Source organism: Melanostigma gelatinosum, assembly GCF_949748355.1.
Source record: "Melanostigma gelatinosum genome assembly, chromosome: 19".
NCBI classification, from domain to species: domain Eukaryota; kingdom Metazoa; phylum Chordata; class Actinopteri; order Perciformes; family Zoarcidae; genus Melanostigma; species Melanostigma gelatinosum.
Window position 1 is genome coordinate 14,767,388 of NC_136652.1, and position 23,366 is coordinate 14,790,753.

A 23,366-nucleotide genomic window follows, 5' to 3' on the forward strand; every position below is an offset into this window, starting at 1 on the left:
TGGAGCAGATCACCGTCACCAACATGTGCTCAACACATGGCAAATGCACTTTATTTGGCACCTGATGTGGGTAGGGAAAACATAATGTCTCAAGTGTGTTTGTGTGTGAGTGTGTGTGCATGCATGCGTGTGTGTGTGTGTTTCAGGAGGCACTATGGTGACGTCATGGGGTACAAGGTGGTCTGCTGCAGACGCACATCCTGTGGCTTCTGGTAACAGGCACTGTAAAATGTCCTTGCACACTTACACACACACAGACACACACCCCTCTTCAGCCTCTCACATGTACACATGCACCTTTTTTGTTTGTTTTTCCCCATCTAACACACAAAACAAGGGAGTGGCAGCGTCCCTGTCCAGCAGCGGTTCAACCTGGCACTGAACAATATGGAGCCTGACAGCAGTTTCCGTCAAATGAGTATTCATGTAACAGATGATGCCCAGCTCGAAGGCCAGGGCTCTGCCACCATCCACTGTGTAATTAGTTGGAGGTTTTGCAGACTCCGGTTCCACATGTGAAAAAGCACACACAACAGATACATGCAAAGTATAGCGTGCCTGCGCATACAAATATTTTAAAAGCTTTTCAGGGAATTATACATTGTTGTAGAAACACACATATGAAGCCTCAGCACATTGGCAACTATTGCATCTGTACAGCGCTGATGTGTATGGAATAATAGTCTGGAAGAGTTTAATTTTTCCAAACTGGAAATTAGGTAAGAAAAATATTACCCAAATATGATTCTAATGATGATGTATTAGGGGGATTGAAACAAATACCTCATTTAAATAAATCAGCTGTTGAACATTAGTGGAAAACTCCCTAACATTTGGGCACGATGTAGATTTGACTGATGTTGGCCTTGCTCCTGGTTCCATTTCCTGTCGGCAGTGAGTAGAAACATGTCTGACTCTGGCACCTGATTGTACAGTGGCCCTGTGAGCTCAACATGTTGCACATTAGGAAATGCAGAAATGACACAGCACAAGCAAATGAATGAAACATCATCAACAACTGAACTACACGTGCACAATATTGGACGGGCCTCTTAGAGCCACCGTATGATTGTACTGACTGCTTCTGTCAGTTGATGTTGAATGTGTCTATGAGAATTCCATTGCTACAATTAGGTTTAAGGTTTATTGTGGAGGAAGTTTTCCAACTTTGTTTTATGTTTTCTTCTGTCTAGTTATTGCACTGTTGTTGCTCGTCTATTTGTATTGTCATAGAGGATGTCTTGTACTTTATTTGACCGACTGGTATTTTACTGTTTCCACAGTGAATAGGACTTTTGGGAATTGTTGCCCAAGTGATGATGATGATGATGATGATTGTTATGGGAAAATATGTCATCGTCTTATGCTTTAGGATTGAAGAATGTAAGTCTTTAAAAGTGCAGGCACAAAACCTATTTGAGTAGATGATTCTATCAGTTTTGCATCCAGGTGTCTTGTTATTTGTTATCTGTTATCTTGTTATCTGTTTTCCTGTGCATTGTTTCTGTCTTCAAAGACGGCGACACACAGGTCTAGATTACGGTACTTCCTGATCAGCATCAGCTGAAGAGCATGACCCTCTGTATGTATATGTGATGTGTGATGGTAAAACAGGCTTATTCAGACTCTGTATTTCTTGTGACTGAACTCTTTGATTGGGTCACAGTGACCCAATCAAAGGAAGCAGTATAAAGGTCCATGTATCTGACTATGTTGTCAGAGCACCTCTAACAGATGACGGCGATGTGTCTGTGAGACTGTGCTCTCTTTGCTTGCAAGACATGCATCTGACTGTGTTATTCAGAGCACCTCTAACAGATGACGGCGATGTGTCTGTGAGACTGTGCTCTCTTTGCTTGCAAGACATGTATCTGACTATGTTGTCAGAGCACCTCCTGCAGATGACGGTGATGTATCTGTGAGACTGTGCTCTCTTTGCTTGCAAGACATGCATCTGACTGTGTTATTCAGAGCACCTCCTGCAGATGACGTGATGTGTCTGTGGGACAGTGTTCTCTTTGCTTGCAAGCAAATAAATTGACTATTACAACCTTGATCATTCATCCAGACTCTGTTTCATTTGACATTGATTTGTTAACACTGTAACACTCTTCTCCCGACCATTCATAGAAATATTCCACAACAATTTGGCGCTGCGAGCAGGGTTCGCTGTCTGTCTGTCAGAGCTCCAGAGGGACTGACCGGAGGAGAGGCCTCTCCCGGGAATCCACAACTGTAGTTTCCTGTCTTATACCTCATTGGCCGAGAGAGAGAGAACCGGCAGACCTGAGGGAGTTTCTGATTGACGGCACGCGAATCCAACGAAAAAGAATTAATTTCTACAATATCGGGTAAGAAAGTTAAAATTCCAATTGTAAAAGTAATGGTAAAATTATACTAAGGTCATATGATTTAACAGACACAGATGAATGGTCAAGTAGTCATTTTTTTATTTTTTATTATTTGGGTAACAATTGTTTTTGACGTTCGTGGTTTCGTTTTACGAATGTGGTTCATGTAAACTCCCTTTTTCATTTTCTGGCATCTCACTATTTGCACGCTTTTACGTAGAAGACAGGATTGTGTTATACGGTGATCGTAGACACAGATCGCTTGACTACAGATATAGGTTTGTTGTAAGACCGTTGTTATGCGCTAAATACGTGAATTCTACTAAAGCAATTGATAGAATAAGATTCGTGCGCCAATACGTGAATTCTATACTGATAGAATAAGATCGTGATAAATAACTAACGTGAACTTCAAATAACATTTGAAATAAGAATCGTGGTTTTCCACAACATAACGTGAGTTTCAAATAGGTTTGAAATAAGAATCGTGATTTTCCACAACATAACGTGAGTTTCAAACGAGGTTTTTTTGCAAAAAGTTTTCCTTCGAGAGAATAAACATACGCTGTATGGTGACGACTGTACTGTAAAGGTAACGTTAACGTATCCACGCCTGAAAGATGGGTGGAAAAGTAGTAAAAGCGCAGCGCCCTCGGGCCCAATAATTGATATGATGCGACAGAAATATGGAAACTGGTGTTTAGAATGCCTCACGTGCTGGTTAGAGGAGTTTGGTTTTCCTGTAAACGGCTGATTGAGCGCCGCGAAGCTCAAAATGTTAAGAGGGGATTTAGAAGGTAAATTGAAACAGATTAAATGTACGAAGAAAGACCGAGTCAAAGACTTAGAAATAAAAGTGAAACATTTGGGAATGATAAAAGTCATAGAATGAGTCTGAGCAGCCCGATGCCAAGGTCTTACCTCCGATAATAAATAAATGTGGGACAAGGACAATCAGACTGCCAAATAATTGAAAGAATGATCAAAATTGGGATTCCCTGAAAGAGGCAGTTTTAGCCTACGATTAAAATTTGATTAACTCAAAACGTGCTTGGAGCAGAGAAAGAGGTGAAGCAGATACAAATAAGTTGATGTCCAAGAGGAATGCAGGGGAGACACACACAGACACCATGCTCGCTCGCAGCAGCTGAAAGAGGGGTCACACACGCACACACACACACACACACACACGCACACCCACAGAGGCACGCACACACAGAAACACAGAGATCTAAGAATTGTATCTCTACATGAGACAACGTTGTCTAACATTTGCTGCTGAACTTTCGGCAGCTGTTTTGTTTTGTTTGTTTTGTTGATTTTTAGTCCTTGGTCCTGATCTGGGGATTCCGCTTCCTGCTGTATGCTCCCCAGCCACAAACAACTTGAACGACACCCACCACTCAACACGTCGAGGATGAAGAAGACGAACGAGACTCGTCAAAATCTACAGAAGGCTTTCAGCCATCCATAAGCCTGGAGAACATCACACAAGAGAGTTGTGTGACATGCAGCATGCTGAACATGAGAATCAGTTCAACAACGGACAACAGAGAAGTTTCGTCAGCACAGATGCAAGCATGCCCAGCTGATCATGTATCAGGGCATGAGAGGAAGCTGAAAGAGGCTTTGAGACTTTGACACACACCAACTGAAAACTTTGTGTGCCATAAATGTGGCAGCTTGAACATTGAGGAACAGATGCTCACGCTCCATGAACAAGGAGTGGTGGGAGGGCTCGACAATCAGCCATCAGGGGGGTGCAGCAGGGACCGGAGTGAGACCAGAGCTGGACCAACGACGTGCACACAAATACAACACAGAGGGTGAGTTAACTTTAGATTCTTTAGATGACAAACTTGTACATTTAATACACACATTAGATACTAGACAAACACCACTCACACCCACATATGTATTTGAATGAGATTGAAGAATTTAGATGATTTAGAGAAGTGGAAATGATATAATGGTATAATAAGAGTCTGTTGGACAAAAAAGTACTGCTGCTGTCTGTTTCTCTGTGTCCCACACAATCTGAGTTTGTAAAGGGGGAGGATTCCACATGTTTCCACATGTTTCCACATGGTACAAGCCCAGGACTGGTGTGAAGGACATGTCTGACTGGCAGCAAGTCAGACTCAATTCACTGACTTCAGCAATATAGAGGATCCTGGTAATGTACAGTAACAAAGATGAAGAGCCCCTCTCGACACGTGTTTATGCCAACAAACACAAGAAAAGGAGAACGCACAACAAAGATGAAGAGCAACCACGACCAGCGCAACAACACGACTTTTGACTCAGACAATGACAACTCAACGACGCATAACTGTACCAGACGCACCGCAAAAAAAAAAAAAAACTTGAAACATGATCTCTCAGCTCTTCGCCAAACAGCTGACTATGTATTGTCGTGTGGCAACTAACGACCAACAACTTGACCTGTTTCCTATTACTGACTATGCGGACGACTTTGACAGCGACACTGATTCCTTTGATGATTTTGATGTGCAGGTCTAAAAGACAGATTTCTGTCTTTTTATTCTTTTGTGTTAATTGAATTATATTGCCTGCTACATTTATGGGATCTTTTATCTCACAAGAACTGTTTTTCTTCAGATATTTCAAGTGATGTATTTTCAAATCATACTTTTGGGTAATACTACTGTTGTTATTGAAATGTCCTTATAACATATTTTTACTATATTGTGTGATTACTATGTAATCAAAGAGTGGAATGTTATGGGAAAATATGTCATCGTCTTATGCTTTAGGATTGAAGAATGTAAGTCTTTAAAAGTGCAGGCACAAAACCTATTTGAGTAGATGATTCTATCAGTTTTGCATCCAGGTGTCTTGTTATTTGTTATCTGTTATCTTGTTATCTGTTTTCCTGTGCATTGTTTCTGTCTTCAAAGACGGCGACACACAGGTCTAGATTACGGTACTTCCTGATCAGCATCAGCTGAAGAGCATGACCCTCTGTATGTATATGTGATGTGTGATGGTAAAACAGGCTTATTCAGACTCTGTATTTCTTGTGACTGAACTCTTTGATTGGGTCACAGTGACCCAATCAAAGGAAGCAGTATAAAGGTCCATGTATCTGACTATGTTGTCAGAGCACCTCTAACAGATGACGGCGATGTGTCTGTGAGACTGTGCTCTCTTTGCTTGCAAGACATGCATCTGACTGTGTTATTCAGAGCACCTCTAACAGATGACGGCGATGTGTCTGTGAGACTGTGCTCTCTTTGCTTGCAAGACATGTATCTGACTATGTTGTCAGAGCACCTCCTGCAGATGACGGTGATGTATCTGTGAGACTGTGCTCTCTTTGCTTGCAAGACATGCATCTGACTGTGTTATTCAGAGCACCTCCTGCAGATGACGTGATGTGTCTGTGGGACAGTGTTCTCTTTGCTTGCAAGCAAATAAATTGACTATTACAACCTTGATCATTCATCCAGACTCTGTTTCATTTGACATTGATTTGTTAACACTGTAACACTCTTCTCCCGACCATTCATAGAAATATTCCACAACATGATGTTTTTGGATATAGAGGCTGTGGCTTTTCGATTTTTTGCTTTTTATGCCAGAGAACATCAGTGACTGGGTTACTTTCTTTACTAATGGTTGAAAAAAAGGAAAATATGACATATTGCAGCATGGGTTTATTTTACATTCTTTTTACATTTTAAATATATTTTACAATGAATTTGTGGACATTTGTGTTAATTCTAATATCTATTAATAACATAAGATGGGCTAAAATAGATATTAACATCAAAATCATCCATTGCATTTCTCATACGTCTTGTTAATTTACAGCAAGCGATCGTGACCGACATTTATGTGTTGCGATAACGAACCGTATGTCTGGAACGGATCAGCCCTGTGCTGAAATCACACCTCTCCGTGTCAAGCAGAACAGTGTAACAGTCCTATAAAGGTCTATTGTTGGGGCCCATGAGAAAAGCAGCACACTTCAGTGGACCACAGTCACACATTGTGTGGAGCTCTCACAGTCCGTGTGTGTGTGTGTGTATGAATCTGTGCTTCCTGGTGGAATCATTATGTGTTTTTCTCTGTTGAAGGCATTTCAGGCCAATGAGGAAGCCATAGCTGCCAGATAGTGCAATTCATCTTCTTCTGCTGAATCTTTTCCTGAGTCTTCTGTCACATGACGAACCCAGAGGAATGCTGGTACTCTGTAGTAACTCAGTAGCTCTCATTGATCCCTCCTTCATATGGTACTTTTTGTCATATCCCTTCCCTTAGCATAAACACATGAAACACGGGGGGGAACAGTCAGCATACCAGCACCTCTACATCTAATAAATCAGAAGTAACGGGAGGCAGGTTGTGTTTACCTTTGGACTGAACCAGGCTGTTTACCACTGTTTCCAGTCTGTATGCTGAGCTAAACTCCTGCATCATATTGAGCATACAGACATGAGAAAGCGAACGAGTGGAGGAGTGTTCCTTTAAGTTCTGAGTCACTCTTTAGTGGCCTCATTCCAGCTCTTCCCAGATGTGATTGTTTTTTTTTAGGACTATGCGTTTCATATGTGTGTCCGTGGCCGTGGGGTTAAAGCGTGCTGCTCCGTGCTACTGTGATAGAGCACATTGCAGCTCTTCCAGATTCCAGGCTTTCTCAGTGGCTACATGCACATCCAACAGCATGAAACCTAAAGCAAGCAGATAGTTGACAGAGTAAAATCACACGCAGTGGGAGAAAGCCAGCAGGTTTAAGACTCATGAACCATTTTTTTCCCCGCATTGGTGTGTAACAGTTAGACATATAAAGCAATGATTCTTTGCATGTAGCGGCGGGAGTTGCTCACCCTTAGTGTTCTTCATGGCAGCTGTTTAGTTTTTTCACAGTGGCCAGAAAAAGAACCCTTCATGGCTGGCAACGTAAAAAGGCGAACAAAAATACAAAATACATGTTAAGATGTGGTTCACCAGCAGTCTAAAGATATCTGATTTTGTGATGAGTGCGCACCCAGCTCTTTGTGTTTCCCCATATTTATCTACAGCATGCCTCATTTGTGACTCAGCAGCATCACAACTGGATCCTAAAACAAGGGTGGAGATTGTTTACAGTTCGCACCACCGGCTGTTGTCTGTTTTCGACATTGCCGCGATGAAAGAAGTTGTAAAAACAAAATCCTTTTTGTCTTCCCATTTTCTGTACAATTTGTATCGCCAATGGTTACCAGTTGGATCTCAAAACAAGCAGTAGGGTTTTAGGGGGAAATGGTGAACGTTCATGTCAGATTTCACAAGCAAGTCATATTGTTAAAGTATAAAGTGATAAACAAGCTTGTGTTGCCAAAACAGAGAAGATAGATTCTTTCGAAAACTGATTTGGCTTGAGTTGATGCTCAGGGCGAAGGGAGCTGTATTGTAAACAAAGAGTTAAAGCAAGGTGTTTGTCTGGCTTCTTTCATTTAGGCAGAACCTTCTGTCCCATTTGCAGCAGAGCCAATGTGGTGGTAAATTTACTAATTACTATTTCCTATTACAGTTAAAGCTCCCAGTGAATATAATGTGTTAAAAACACTGGTATAAACCACAATATGATTTTAATATTACGTATTCAAATCTATCTTTAATTCATACACTAAGTTATTATATTAGGTTCTAATTACCATAATGTTTATACTCCATACCAATATGTAAAACTCCAATTTCACAGTTACCGTGTTAATTGGACAACCATTTCTTATCCATAAAAAGACTTGATGGCAGCATGTATTTCTGGAAAGACAACATCTTGCCGCTGCTAATTGCACAAAATCTCACAACAAACTACTTAATTTACTCTCTAAAACCGTCCCAGTTCCAGTTGTGTGTGGCACATTGGTCACCAGTGGTGATTGCGCAATATCCGTTAGCGATCTATCCGTAAGATTTAAAAGTCCCCTCCATTTGACTTCTTTTGTAGGGGTGTGTGGGGGAAAAATCACTGGTCAATCAAAATGGCCAGACAGGCCTTTTTATCCATAACGAAAAGGCTGGCAAGACAGCTGGTGCCGTGCACACATACCCACAAGGTACGAGGTACGTAGACACTGCAAAAGCACTCTGGTGCTCTCTGAAGGGGAAGTGACTCAGAATCAGCTGACAGAGCATGCGGTGCACCAGAAATCCCTGCCAGCATCGCATCCTGTGATTAACATTGTTTTCTGATTCTCACGTCTGATTCGTTCTCATTATTGGAGCAGTATAGAGATGATAACCTACATTATGTCACAAAGTCAAAGCATTTGCGTCACTGTCTGAGCAGTTGACGAGTGAGTTATTCTCCTACTTTGGCTGTGTTTGGTGTCAGACATCTATTAGGGTTTCAACTGTTTGGCTTATTTTCTACTGCATGGCTCATTTCTTCATTTCAAAGCCAGATTTTGAGAGGCATTCAGTGCTCATAGACTGTGTGACAGCCTGCCAGATAGAGTGGAGTCTCACAAGGTCAAGATTCACAACGTAACATGCTACTGGACATCAGTATCTGTGCTGTGCTGTAAGATGTGATTCAGAAAGTGATGGGAATTATTTTCCCTTTAACTTTATATTCAGGAATCCTGCCTTTAGGTTTTAACCAGGTGATTCTCTTCGACTCCACATGTGGATGCTTTGCAAGCTCAAAGTCCCTCACTTGATTTGATTCCCTTTGCTTTGCTGCTTTGGCTTCATTCAAACGAATGCTTCTTCAGAGCCAGAGACATCAAATGACTCATCTGGGTTCTCGTAGATCAGTTTACTTTGTCAAGTGTGACATTTACGTATGGCTAGTTTGAGTTCACAGTGTGCTACGCCCAGCATTTTTGAAATGCACTGTTGGTTAAACACAAAAGTGATCAACCATTAACCATCAAAACATGCAATGATTGATTCAAATGTGTTCATTACTTCAAATGCGTCAGTTCTGAATGCTATGGGTTGTCCTAAGGCATCATTGTCATCTACAGCGCTACTTTACCCTTTAACTATTTTTAATACACAACAATACAAGCATTGACATGGATCATTTTCTCATGAATTGTATGAGTCACTCCTGTTTCCTCTTTCCTGAACATTGGAAATGATTAAGCTTTTCCTTTTCTTGTTCCATGATGTCTTTTATTCATGGCTTCTGCGCTGCACAGCCACCAGAGTCAACACTGCTCTGCTGGGTCATCAGTTTAGCGGTATACAGTATACACGGTGGCAACCACTAGTGTCCACAAATTACATGCTCACTGTCATCTTGAAGTCTCCCAACCCCTGGAAATGTATATGCATATGTGTCCTCCTACTCCTTTTCAGTAACCAAAATTTTAGGGCAGCAATAGGTCCACAAATTAGTCTCCCTTCCCAGTTTTAGTCTTTGGGCACCTGCAATAACATAGCAACGGCACAGCCTTTCTGTTCATATCAAAAAGCTGTCTGACCATTGTTGATTCTCGAGTGGCTGAGGGGCGATGTGGAGCAGGGCGTAGTGGGTGGAGACCATGACCCTCAGCTTGACTTCCTTCTGTAATTAGGGAGGCGGGTCGTGCTACAGGTCTTAAGACGGCCACTCCCTCACTCCAAATCAAAGGGTTGGGTAACCACACACACACATTTCACAGACAAACACACAGAAAAGCTTGTAACCCGTACACGCTGACTTTGTTTGCATATGCGCTCTATTATGGCACAAAGGTTTTGTGAGGACTGTAACCATAGACATGTGTCTAGTTTAACTGGGTGTGTTTCACACAGCTGGATCAGGCAGAAGTTATGCAATTTATCAATGTCATGAGATAGCTATCTGTCTGACCATCCGTTTGTGTTGAGTGTAAAACCTATTCCTGTAACAGCAAGCACACACCTCCATTCTCTCATTTACGTCTGCAGTAGATACTGAAACTACAGCAGGATGTGGTTAAAGGAGGAGACAGTTTAGTCTTCACAGCTTTGGGAACCTGTAATCTGGTTCCACATACATAATACATTCCAGTGCAACAGCTCCGTAACCTTCCATCTTTGCTTTGAGTCCTGTCCGCACAGCGACGCGAAGGCCCCTTGACTTCAACATATCCGATCCTCTTGGCCGTCTTCTCAACAGCCATTCCTGTGTGGTTTTTCCGCTCCCACCTCAGCCCATTCTGGGATGCCCTCTTTCCAAAGCTCTACTTAGCTAGGTCGCCAATTTCACAAAGCAAAATAAATGGTTTATGCTCTAAATACATGTTTATGAAATTCCCAAACGTGCTGTAGCATTCCTGAAGCAGGCCAACACCGAAGGGAGAATTCCAGAGCCTGAAGGAATTGTTGCGGGATGACGCCCAATGAGTTATTCCCGTGCAAATGTAGAGATCTCTGTACACTGTACAGTTCTTTGTTTTGAAATGAACTGTCAATTAAATATTGATGAAATGCATGTCTTACAGACCAACGCTATGTTTTCTCAATGCCAAAGAATATGTATCCTGTGACAGTATTCTGATTTAAAAACTTTTTTCAACAGCTTTCTTTCCTGCATTCAATTTTTCCCGCCCTGATTCCTGACCTTTGAAATCTCAATGCAAATGTGGAAAAACAAGCAAGCTAATCACAGCTTTGTAGGCGAGTCATTTTTTCACAAAAGAAACCCACCCGGCTCAGCTAATGAGGTGACTAATTGATGTAGGTGGTAATTTTCTCGATACAAGTTCCTGGACAGGCAGCGGCGGCTAGCCTTGTTTTCTCTTCTTTTTGTGTTAAAAGTTTAATTGGATCCTTCTACTAATGCAAATGCAGGGTTCATAGTTAGTGTGCACAAGCAGGAGCAAGGATAGAGACGTTTGATAGTGGCTTGCTGTTGTGTGAGTAGAGTTTTAGTGGGAAAAATCGTGAATAATTGGTTCCCTCAGCAGATTCACAATAATTAGATCCTGTTGTATTTTTCAATCATGCAGAAATATATGTTTGGCAATAATCAGAGTAACAGAGTTTCACATTTTGTTCTGCCAAATAAATGGCATTGCTTAATATTACTGCTTCTGCAGGACTACTTGCATGTGTTGTTCAGAAGATCTAAAAAGTGATTGATATGTGGAGATGTCTTGCTGTGCAGATCAGACGCTTTTATTTGCTACACGGTTTATCTGAATTGAGTGAAGACGGACCCTTTGAAAAGTACATGTGGGAGTGGAAGTAACACTCACTTACAAAATGTTGTTCTTAAATGGCACAGATTGTATTCAGCAAAAAACAGTCTGCTTTAGATGTTTTTTGGTTCATTCGTTTTTTAAAACTTTTCTCGGTGTTCTAGACACACTTTTTTAGAGGTGCAGTATTGATTTGATAATGTACTTAGGGCTGGTTGTGCAGCTGCTCTTAGCCAGAGGCGAGTACATGGATCTTGTGACACAGTAATCCAATTATCCATTTAGCTACAGGCCCATGCATACCTACACTCCGGTTAGTGTCTCCTTTAATCATTTATATACACACACCCACACACACACACTACATACCATAAACATGTGGATGTTCAACGATGACACTGACCTTTGTTTCATTTGGAATTATTCCTTCAAAGGAGCCCTTAGCCCTCTGCTCCTCAGCTGTTTCTCCACTTGACCGTTCATGGCGCGTGTATTCGTGTCAGCTTTGGGCTCCAGGACGCCGTGTCAAGTTTCTGCACGTTACATTCGCAGTGTCTTTTCAAAAATAAACTTCTGTGTTCACAGAAAACGCACAGCATCCGTTTGTTACACGCACACAGTCTCTTTCCAAAACAAACTTCCAACATGGGTTCACTTTGTTTTTAGGTTTACATGCGCAACACAGCTACTTGGTTAGGTTTAGGAAAAGGTTGTGGTTTTGGGTTAAAAGAAGTATTGTTGCCAATTAAAACTATTTCCCTCGTCCTAGGGATGAATAGAGGCTTAATCCTTTTCCAGATCCACAGTGGCACGCCTCTTTACCAGTTATATATGCCAGACTATTTCTTGTCCGGACCGGTTCAATAATCCACCCGAGCACATTATGAGATTCACATAATTGTCATACTTATCCAACCATTCAGAGAAACCCTCTATCCTGAAGGAGCATCTGTATTTGTGTCATGTTAAGTCAATTATTAGGTTATTCCTGTGTATTTGTAGGAACAGATGGAGCAGTGTAGGGGGCAGCATGAAGATAGATCAAGATAGATCAAGTCTAAAAAAAAAAAAACACCCCGAAGGTGAGAATAGTGCAGCTGTGTCAGTAGTTACACATCCAGCCTCCTGATGATTCAATGAGCCACAACACACATAAGTCAGCCAGGTTCTACATTGACTTTACGTGTTTGTGATATTGACTTTTTCATTGATATTGACCCCCCCCCCCCCCCCCCCCCCCACGCTCTCCAACTTGTCATCCTCCCTCTCTCCTGGGCGAGCCACCTGCATGTTGTAAATGTGATGGGAAGCAATAGGTGTCCGGATGAATCAAAGAAAAGGCCGCTGTCTGAAGCCAGGGCCTGGATTTGGAGAGGGGGCAGAAAAACAGGCACATATCCTACGTGTGGGGGAGCCTTCTAGCTCCATCGCTTCCTCATAAAACAGCTTCACGGTGTTCGATATAGTGTGTAAAGACCTTGTAACTCTGTTCGTGACACCCTCAGTCTTACTGTAGAAGAGCTACGCTGTTTTCTGTGGGTTTTATTGTGGTGGGGCGTGGGTTTTTAAGTGAAGTGCCACCTGTTGTTTCGTGCAGCCTCTGGGTGTGGCAAGGGGGAACATGTGGAGAGGAACTAAAGTTAGATGAATCTGATTAATGTGGGCACGATAAAAAACAGCAATATCTACTCAGACCGTTTCAAGATACAAGAGGACAAAAACAAGTGACGCTCATAAAAAAAAAACGTCATAATTATATAACAATAAAATTGCATTGAAGTTGACTTTCCAAAAAAAATGCTGTGAAACAAAGTTCATTTTAAGAGGGTTGGGAAATGCAATCTCATCTTGTTTACAAAGGGGGACATGGGAGAGTATCTAAAAAATACCTTATTTTCATAAGAGAGTAGTTGATACATTCATGAAACACTGGTATCACATCTGTACCGTGAATGAAAAAGTCAAATCGGTGCATCCTTAGTTGAAATCCCTGCTTCTTGCAGCTATCATGCTGATGCAAAGTAGCTGATTCTGATGCCCATGTCATTCTTTTTAGCTCTGATATTTTGCGTCTTCTGGTCTCTGTGAATGGAAAGTGGTTACAAGATGTATGTCAGAATCCTAACGCCTTAACTTTGTTGTCTCTGCAGGTGAATCCACATATCTGGATGACCACGGACCTCCTGCTCCACGAGTAAGTCTTCCTCCTATCTCTCTATGTTATTTCCTGTGACACCCCTCTTCCTCTTTTATCTGCAGTTTTCCCTTTTTTTTCCACTTTGATTTCTTTCCTCTCTTCCTCTCTCTGATGTGCTGCCCTGTGTTTCCAAGCCAGTTCAGTCCAGTCAGGATAAGGGTTAGGTCTGTGTGAATGATCTGCGTGCAAACTCTCTCTAAATACCAACTAGACCTGGCTTCAGTGCTACAGTAGTGCTCTGAAATCTCTCTCTCACACACACACAGCGCTGACACAGAGGCCTTGTATTCATCCAGCTGCACGTCTGCATGACCATCTCTCCTCCATGCTCCTTCTTTCTCCCCCTGCCAACTTCTTTCTTCCTCTGTCTGCGCCTTGTTTATTATCTCCTTCTTGAATCAATCACCACCTTATTTTCACCTCATTTCTCACTTTTTCCGCTGACCTGTTCGTCATTCTGTTTTTTTCTCCCGTTCTGATCGAATAGTCAGTGTTTGTCCTGGTTTCGGGCAAAACATTCAGCACGTAAACATTTGGTTACAGGTTAGTTTGTGACGTATGTGAGCAGCTGTTCTGTCAGGTCACATCTGGGCTTTGTTTGTGAGTTATGTGTTCACTTTGAAAAGTCTGTTCATGGCCACCAAGCCACACCAGGCAAACACAAGCGCTTGTTTCATACAGATCGTAGTGAAACAAACTGCGGCTGAATTGAACGCTGTGGAGAAGTTGTTGGAACTTTCTCGATCCCAGTTTTATTTTTGATCTGAAGCAAACGTTTCTGTTTCAATTACGAGCTCGCAATGCCGGTTTACTTTATAAACACTGCCATTGCCGAGCATTCAATATTATATGGACGTGTCGAAATTTATTCAAAGTGAAGTCGAATAAATCAAAAATAGTTTCCACCGTTTTGCATCGACGATAAAGCTGAGAGTGTAACAGCTTGACTGTGTCCTGAGGCAATTCACATTATTATACAAACACAGAAGCGCTGGAATTCATTTTGACACATAAAAGTGTGATTTTAATGGAAGCGAGTGAAAAAGATGAATGTACTTTGTGAATTTTTTCTTTATCTTTTTTAATGAAGACATGTTTAGTAATGTAAGCAGACATTCATCACGTCAAAGATTTGTACTCAATATCACTCTGAGTTGATAAAACTGTTGATACAGCCATCTGGATCACCTCCAGTTATTACTGTCGGCTCGCAAAATAAAGCTTTACCAGCAGCAACTTGTGTTTTATGGACTTTTTTGCCCCAGAGAAATGAGACGGCACGGGAATCATTTCTACATGCAGAATGTGTTTAAACTTGTTATTCATTATTTGCATCTGTATTTATTGATATTCTGATTGTGAATTCATCATTTAACAGCCCAGAATCTGCTTCGGGTCTCTTTGGAGCGGTGGAAATGATCGGCTAAATGTTTCAGGGGAAACACTCATCTCAAACCCGACCTCAGGAATTATCAGCCTCACGATCAGCATTTCTTCTGGCAGACGGACAGACTCTCCTGCTGCCTCTGACTTTAATTGCACCCATATTAAAAGTTAAACGCGGGGATCTAACAATTTGTGAAAAGACAAATCTTTTTCATCAATTAGACCAGATGGTGAATCAGAAAACAAATAGAATAGAAAACTTGGGAGTGATAGGCCTACACTTGAGTTTAATCTGTGATATGTCTTCACGCCGATATTACTGTAAACATGTCAGCATGAACTTGATTTTGAGATGTATCAGATCAGTCCGACCGCCCGCAGCAGCCGTTAAAGGACTTTTGCGAAGGCTGCTCTTGTATGTCCTTGTTCGTGGCTCCTTAGAGATGGCTCCTAGATCCTTTCTCCTCAGAGCAGGAGAAAGAGCTTTGAGACGGCCTTCGAGATGGTGGACCAGAACAATTTAGGAGATTTCAAATCTCACATGCCACATTATCAACCAGTTAACTAAATGTGATTTGAAGTTGGTATCGTTTTTTTTATTTTATTTTTGTGGAAGTCCGACCAAGTTCCTGAAGTTTGAAATCAATAAACTATTACTTTTCTTCGTTTTTTCATTCTGGTTGTATGACTTTGAAATTGAAGCTTTACAAACTTCATCCAGCTACCATAGACGCAGACACGGCTAACTGTGATTATACTTCAGCGGCTAACTTTGGTTGATTCCATATTTGTCGTCTTCTCACCTCCCAGACAGATGATGCTGATGCCATGTCAGTGACCAGCGCTACATCAACCACAACTCTCATTATGTTTTCGTTGACGTCCTGCTGCAGCTGAGATTGATCTTGCGTGTCAGCAGAGGCCGGTCGTATTGCCGCGTGTGCACGCAGAGGTTCTGGTGAATGAAGGGAAAGATTAGAAATTGAGTTGAAAAGCACAACGTAAATGAGAGCGTATGGAAAAACCACGCAGCTCTCAGAATAGAGTTATGAGTCGATGTGCGTGTGTGTGTGGGAAAATGGCATAAATGTACCCTCTACGTGTGGAAAACGTGTTTCTTAATATCACATATTTCGTTCTCAATTCTTTAATTGCACTAAATATTAAGAAGAACAGTTTATAGCCGCAATTGCATGTTTTGCAAGATTTGAGTATGTTTGAGAAGTTTCGATGATGTTGTGATTTTCCATATTTCGTGAAACCATGAGGCAAAACAAAAGACATTTGCTCTCAGAAATATTCTAATGCACAAACCAATGTTCCTGCAAGCTTGGCGGATGATTGGTTCTTCAACCGAAGCATTTCGATCTTCATTTGTCACCACACGTGAAGTTTCTGTATTCAACAAGTGCAAAGGAGCGTAAGGAGTCAAAGTTTCCCCGTTTGCTCTCCGCCATTGAAAATCCATTTGTCTTAATTCTCATAAACATACTTGGAGGGAAACGCCGCTGTCACAACTACTTAGAGCAGTGAGACTCCCTCGCTCCCTCCTCGGGTGGGAGTGGAGATGAATGGATAGATCATTAATTACAGGAAGTGCCTAGAATCTTTGCTGAGCCCTGACTGAAACCTTAACACGCTGTTCTCCACTCAGTGTGGGATGAACAGTTGACAGTAGAGAGCAATGTACCCAGAGCAGGGCTAACTAAAAACAGCTTAGCGGTGACGTACTGATGTGTGTTATTCCAGGAACTGCAGCAGGAAGATGTGTGTGTGTGTGTGTGTGTGTGTGCGGTGGTTCTGACATGTGACAAACCCAGTACATGTTCTCAAAATTGCTGCTATGTGAGTGGAGGTACAGCGGAAATGGGCGGTCAGGCCATGAGGCAGAGACGATAGTTTATGTGTGTTTGTTGAACCAATGTCACGCTTGAAAATGTCCCGAGGCAGGGTGAAGCGTTTGGAGGTTTTGGTGCAAGTGTGTGGGCAGGGTGTTTGAAATGAAAGGACACTGAGAAAGTAAGAGGAGAGAGAGAGAGAGCGGAAGAGACAGCGTGAAAGAGATTGAAAGGAAACCTTAGGTCCACAGAGCGGGAACAACAATAGCACAAACCGAAAGGTCGCCCTGTCACTGCTGTCAGTGCCGACGGGAGATTCTGACTTTTGATGGCATCTCTGATGTTATCCTTTTGTTATACAACACCAGGCTGTCAGAGGTCTGACACAGTCATTTGTCATCATATCAGCGGGGAATGATGTCCTGCTAAACACTGCATGTATTTCATCCGGCTCGTTATTGTGATAAGCTGAGAAGTCTGTAGTTACTTGGCAAACACGAAGGAATGTTGGAGCGCTGTCCAAGAGAACCTCCGAACTCTTCAAGATATTTTTTCCTGACCGAGTGCAAATTGCAACTGTTGATCTTTTTTAGTTCTTCGTGTTTGTTTTTCAAAACTACATCTGATATATGAGATTGCTTTACGATATGTGACGACAAAGTTCCAGCAAGTGACACAAGCTGAAGCACGCCTGTCAACAAACTTGTAGAAGCTTGCACAAGCACAGATTTCATTTGTGAATTGTTGTCACAGTACTTTCTTACTCATCCTGGGAGAAACCCACGCATCTTATTTTCCAAATGTTGTCAAACAGGTTCAGTCTCCAATGAAGTCCCAAAAAAATACTGCAGTTAGTGGTATCAATACAGTGATGGCCTGTCATCAGACCGAAACTGTAATGAACGAGTTCACCCTCTTCATCTCTTTCTTTCTCCTTGACTCCTTTGCTGTCCATCCTGTTGTTACTTTCTCTTTCTTCTTTCTCGCCTCTGGCAAACATTAAAAGAGGCTCTCACTGTTTTTACAAAGCCTGGGTGGTACTGCTGCTTTTGGAGGAAAGACAGAATCAGCAAGTGTGTGTTTGGCCGTGCTGGGCTCATACGTATGGTGTGGACACTACTGTCGGCAGCACTAGAGCTAAAGAGCCCTGAGATCAACGGAAGATTCGTGATAATTTCATGTCGCGATGGAGAGTGGAAGAAACTGTTGAGCTCAGTCATTCAGCCAACTATCAAACTAGCCAATTTCTTCATGAACTAGCCAGCTCATGAGCCAGTGAGCTAGTTCATTTAGTCAGTCCGACTAGCTTCCAAAAACACAGTGTGTCAGATATCCAGAAACCCCTCCTGGGAAATGCACAATCACCATTCCAGACTGGGAATGCCGACAAGAATTTATCAAACCCGCATTTTCACCCCCATCTGATTTACAGGAAAGCTTTATTTGAAGTGATGAGGAAGTAGGGTTTTCAAGGGCAACACAGAACTGATCTGCCTCTGTTGTTTTTGTGGTTGATCTCTATCACATTTACTGGAAAAGGAAATCTTCCAGATGGCTTTTAAGTGACCGGTCTCCCTCTGTCTCATTCTCTCCTTAATTCCTTTAACAGGCCCCAATGTTTGGTCCGTCTCGTCCTCACTGGTACGTTCGCTCGGATAGCCTTCATTCTTGAGGGGCCACTTGTGTAAACCTTGTAGGCCCTTCGGGATAATTGCCAAATTAGTGCATTCTTGCTGCCCTTGTGCTAAAATGAGTCTCATGTTCAATACGCATGTCAGCCTCAACTTCCTCTTCCTTTGGAAGCAAAGATTTACTGTCACATGCCTCATTTCCACTTTATTTGAGTCTCTGAATCATGGCTGAGCTTCTTGTTTAATTGGTGAGTCATGAGGTGTGTACATGTGTGTGTGTGTGTGTGTGTGTGTGTGTGTACTGTGTGTGAGCATGTGTGTGTGATAAAACACTACAGAGTTGCTTTGCAGTGAAGTCAGCAGAATATCTGACTCATTGAGTTCAGCGGAGGAAAAGCATCGAATAGAGAAGATGAACGTCTGCTCTCAATCTGTGTGTGTGTTTCGTCAGTGAAAGGAAATGCGTTGCAGGGTCAATTGAGTCCAGCCCCCAGGGAGAGGAGATGCGAGAAACAGAAGGTCAAAGGTCAAAGGAAAAGAGGCTCCAGTCAGAGCTTAATGAATGTCCTTTTTCGATTTATTTCACACTTGGTGTCTTTTCCTTTCCCATTTTTTATGGCCAGTTTTGTTCCACACACTGGTGCCCTAAGACATGTAGATACATTCTATATAATCAGAAAACACATCAGCAAACAGCATCTTAACATACAACAAACAATATCTTCTTCAACATACAAGAAGAAACAGTTCAGCTCAATCTTAGTATCAGAGTTTCTTTTTTCTTTCTTTCTCTTCATGTTTTTTCTGTGTGTGTTTGCAGGTGCTCCCGTTCCCCAGCCAGGTGGTTTACAACCGTGTGGGGAAGTGCGGCAGCCGGACGGTGGTCATCTTGCTGAGATTACTGGCTGAAAAACATCAGTTCAACCTGGTCTCCTCCGATATCCACAATAAAACACGCCTCACAAAACATGAACAGGTGAGATAAAGTTAAAGATTCGATCAAGGTGAAGAAACGGGGTCAGAGGTTTCATGATATTTTGTCATTTATCCATTGGGTGATTGACATGATGCATTGTTACACGTCCAGTTCATAACATAAGAAAATGGGGCTTGAAATGTTTTACATCGTCAGATGCTCAGTCATTTTTTATCATTGCTGCTTACATCTGTGGGCCCCCGTGAAACCCTGTGGTTTTCAGATCCCACTTCTGAAGCCGCTATCTCATGCATTCATCATTTCTATACAAATGTTCAGCAAGGTCCATGTCACTTGAGCAACCAGATATTCTCTTTTCTGCTATTCTGCTATTCTGCTGTTGTCAAATGTTGAAAAGAAAGAAAAAAAAACTCCCAAGTGCATGGTAGGTAACACTTACTGTATTTGGAAAACAAAACGTAATTGTTTCATATTTTGCACTTAACTTTGTGGTCACAGTGAACACAGAACAGCAGCAAGAGCTCTTCTGTGTTTGTCTTTCATTCGTTGTGAGAACAAGGCTGACGAATAGGGGATCTCCTTTTATTACTTCCTGGAATATCTTGAGGACTTAGGTGTTGACTTTACAGAGGAAAACTGCTTTCGTTTAAAAAACCGCAGCCTTTTGAGACACTAAGAAGAGCTGGCCTCTGCCAGTGGGAATGCCAACGCAAATGCGAATGTGCATGAAGCATAATCGAAATGGCATTAATATTTTTTGTTCAGACCTAACCTCTTTCTAAAGACGTTATCCACTAATCCCTGTTTTCATTCATAAATATACAAATATATTATGTAAATAAAAGATTTATCCGACTACAATGTGATTTACCGGGCCTGCCATCAATAAACAGTTACTGATGTAAACAGGACTCCAAACTTTAGTTCCAAAAAAAGCCCTGATTTTGGCAGGATAGCTCACGGAGACCTGGCCTTGACCACATGAGTTCAATTTCCTTTACTGTGAGAGTAACAGCTGTACTGCAATTTAATTAAACAGCAATCCAATGGTGGAGTGAGTATTCAGACCTGAAATAAAAGTACAGGTAACACTCCACCACAAGTGAAATTCTAAACAAATGTTGATACAGGTACAGAGGTACTATCAGCAAAATGCACCCGAATATTATTCAAAGTAAAAGCACCCAAAAATAACAATGGCCCCTTTTAGGCTAAAATATGTTGATATGGTAGAATAATCTCACCAACACAATCCTGTTTTTCTATAAGTGTGTTACGTTGTTGTGTTTCTACCTGTGTAAATGCATTCATCACTCCAACCTCAACGTTGTTGGATATTACTATTGAGAAAAAACAAAAGTTACTCATAAAAATAGTTATGTTGTCAAATACAAGCATACGTTGGAGACACTCAGGAATAAGACTTGTACACTAAGATTGTACTGAAATACAGGACTTGGGTAAATGTACGTAGCTACTTTCCACTACTGAAGTTGTGCCAGCATGCTCCAGAGACCCTGACTGCTAACATTCCCTGATGGGGTGGTGAGAACAGAATTTCCCGATTGACGTCAAAGTTTTTCAGGAGCAGCGAATGCAGAACTATTTGATTTCCTTAGGAACCAATGCTTCCTCATATGCACTTCTTCCTCATGACATTTCCCACTGATGCAATGCTTCTTTTGGTCATCTGGGCGAGAAGGTGACTTCACTGTGTGTTTGTGTGGGAGTATTGCAGAGATGACTCATATCCTCATATGACGTTATTGACAGAATCCTTTAGGGACAAGCTACTGCTAACCACTTTTGCATGGTCAGCAGATGCTAAATATGTCGAACCATTCATGACCGATTTGATGTTAACGTCAAGTCAATATTGAAACAGCTTATCCATTCATCAAAACCCTGAAACGCCGGCTGCACACACAGTGGCAGAACAGCATTAGACTCGTTCATGCTTTGGACATAACACGTCTCTGTGAATGATCCCAAGCGATGCTCCTGAGAAAGAGTTTGTGCATTCCAGTGTCTGTGCAAGGGGGGGGGGGTCTGTTTAAGAGTGTACGCCTGTGCTTGTGTTTGTGTGTGATTCTGTAAAGTGTAGCTCCGTCTCTGTGTGTTTATTTGCGTGTGTACTTCTGCGTGTGTTGACCTATGCAGATCCAGACGCGTGTCGCCTAAGTTTAGACATGCCGGTCTCATCAGTTGTGGTTCTGGCTGGAGACTGCTGCTTTTGGACCTTTTTCCTTCTGGCTCTCCCAGTAGTCCGCTAATGGGTTTGGCCGGGTGTTGATGCCTTGTGTGTGGGTTGCCAAAAAGTGAAGGGGCCTTATTCGTCTGGAACTTTGCAGAGCTTCTGCAGATTTATGGCGGATAGTGACCCATCTGTCCCTTTCACAACAGGGGCAACAGGCTGAGGGGGAGAGAGAGGTTTAAGACATTTCCTGAGGGATAAAAAAAAAATTCCACCTTAAAAATCTCCAGAAACAGAAAGGCAGCATCTTTGCTGGAAGTGGGTCTGCGTTCATGTGGGATCCTGTTTCCGCCCTCTTCCCAAAAACATGAACCAGCAGACAGTTGCTCTGCAGCCGTGAACCCTGTGTATCTGCATCACAGCCGCAGATACGCAAACACAGAAAAGTGAAAGTATTCCCAGTTCAAACAAAGATCGTAAACACTTATTCCCTCGTAGCATCTCACCCGCTCAAAGCAACAGTTTGAAGCCTTTGGTCACATCGAATTGTATAAACCAATTTACATTCTTTGTAAAGTAAGCAAATGAGCCTCTTTTTTTTTTAAATGAGGTTTTTTATTTCAGAGAATACCTCTCACCTCCTGTGTACTGTATAACGTAGTTAGTATTCTTCACTGTTTAATACTTATTTATAATGCTTGTTTTGATCTTGTTTTTTTTTACCATGTATCTTGTTTGCACTATCCACTGTGCTGCTGTAATCCTGTAAACTTCCCCACTGCGGGACTAATAGAGGATTATCTTATCTTATCTTAACAACTTTTCCAGCAGATACAAAAGCTTTATATGAGACGTTGCGGTAGTGTCTGGACTGATCCTCCTGGAATCATTTTCGATAATGTCTGGCTTCCATATTTGTCTCGGACACAGGTGTTGATGATTTAGGCTTACACAGAGACAAATTCAATTTAGTTAGATGCAGATCAGCATAGCTTTCTGCAGTTTTTGGCTCTTCCTCTGTTTCCCCTGATGAACCCAGTGAGGGTTCCACGGGTGCTCAGGAAGGAGGGGGGCGGGGGCGGGGGGGGGGGGGGGCTGCAGGTATGCCTGGAATCTCAGACTGTCCTCCACTTTCCCTCTGTCTCCCTGCAGCTCTCCCTGGTAAATGAAAGGGGGTCTGGCCAGACAGACCACAGGGGTGGGTCAGAAAACACACACACACACACACTCACAAACTCACCAAATGTGCCAAATGTGTTCAGGGTCTGCACATCAACCTGGGTGTGGGGGAGGGGGCATCAGGGGCTAGCTCTGGGCTAATTGGTCTTCATAGCAGGTCCGCAGAAAGTGGAAGCAGAGTGAGTGGAAATGTACTGAGTTTCTACAGGAGAAGGAGGGTATTGAACCCACATTTGACTGGGGCCTCAGATTAACTTCTCTGTGTACATAAACACGTATACATGTTACTGTTGCTGTCCAAATAGTCTTGCTGTGACGTAACAGGTGCCTTTGCATAGTTTATGACAGCAGGACATTCAGTCCCTCAGCTGATGGATGCACTGAGCTCAAAAGATCTTTATATTAAGAATGATTCAGTCAACCCTCTCGGGTCGAAGCCACTTTTACCTGCTTTTGGTGCGCTCGCTCTCCTTTTGTGATTGTTCATGTGTAACTTCAACACTGTAATGCACAATCACATTATTC

The 23,366-nt window shown here is 42.2% G+C and overlaps 1 protein-coding gene across 3 annotated transcripts in view; it reads left to right on the plus strand.

Annotated features, from left to right (window-relative positions):
- usta (uronyl 2-sulfotransferase a) overlaps positions 1-23,366 on the plus strand; it is a 49,230-nt gene that overhangs the window by 15,390 nt on the left and 10,474 nt on the right. The window contains exons 1-4 of one of the 3 annotated variants that reach the window (XM_079290977.1): positions 3,052-3,207; positions 3,418-4,177; positions 13,630-13,673; positions 19,352-19,507. In XM_079290977.1, coding sequence (XP_079147103.1) covers positions 4,066-4,177; positions 13,630-13,673; positions 19,352-19,507 — 312 coding nt within the window. In that variant the 5' untranslated portion in view covers positions 3,052-3,207; positions 3,418-4,065. Of the gene's footprint in view, positions 1-3,051; positions 4,178-13,629; positions 13,674-19,351; positions 19,508-23,366 lie in introns of those variants that run through there. The other 2 variants (XM_079290976.1, XM_079290975.1) reach the window with 2 other exon arrangements.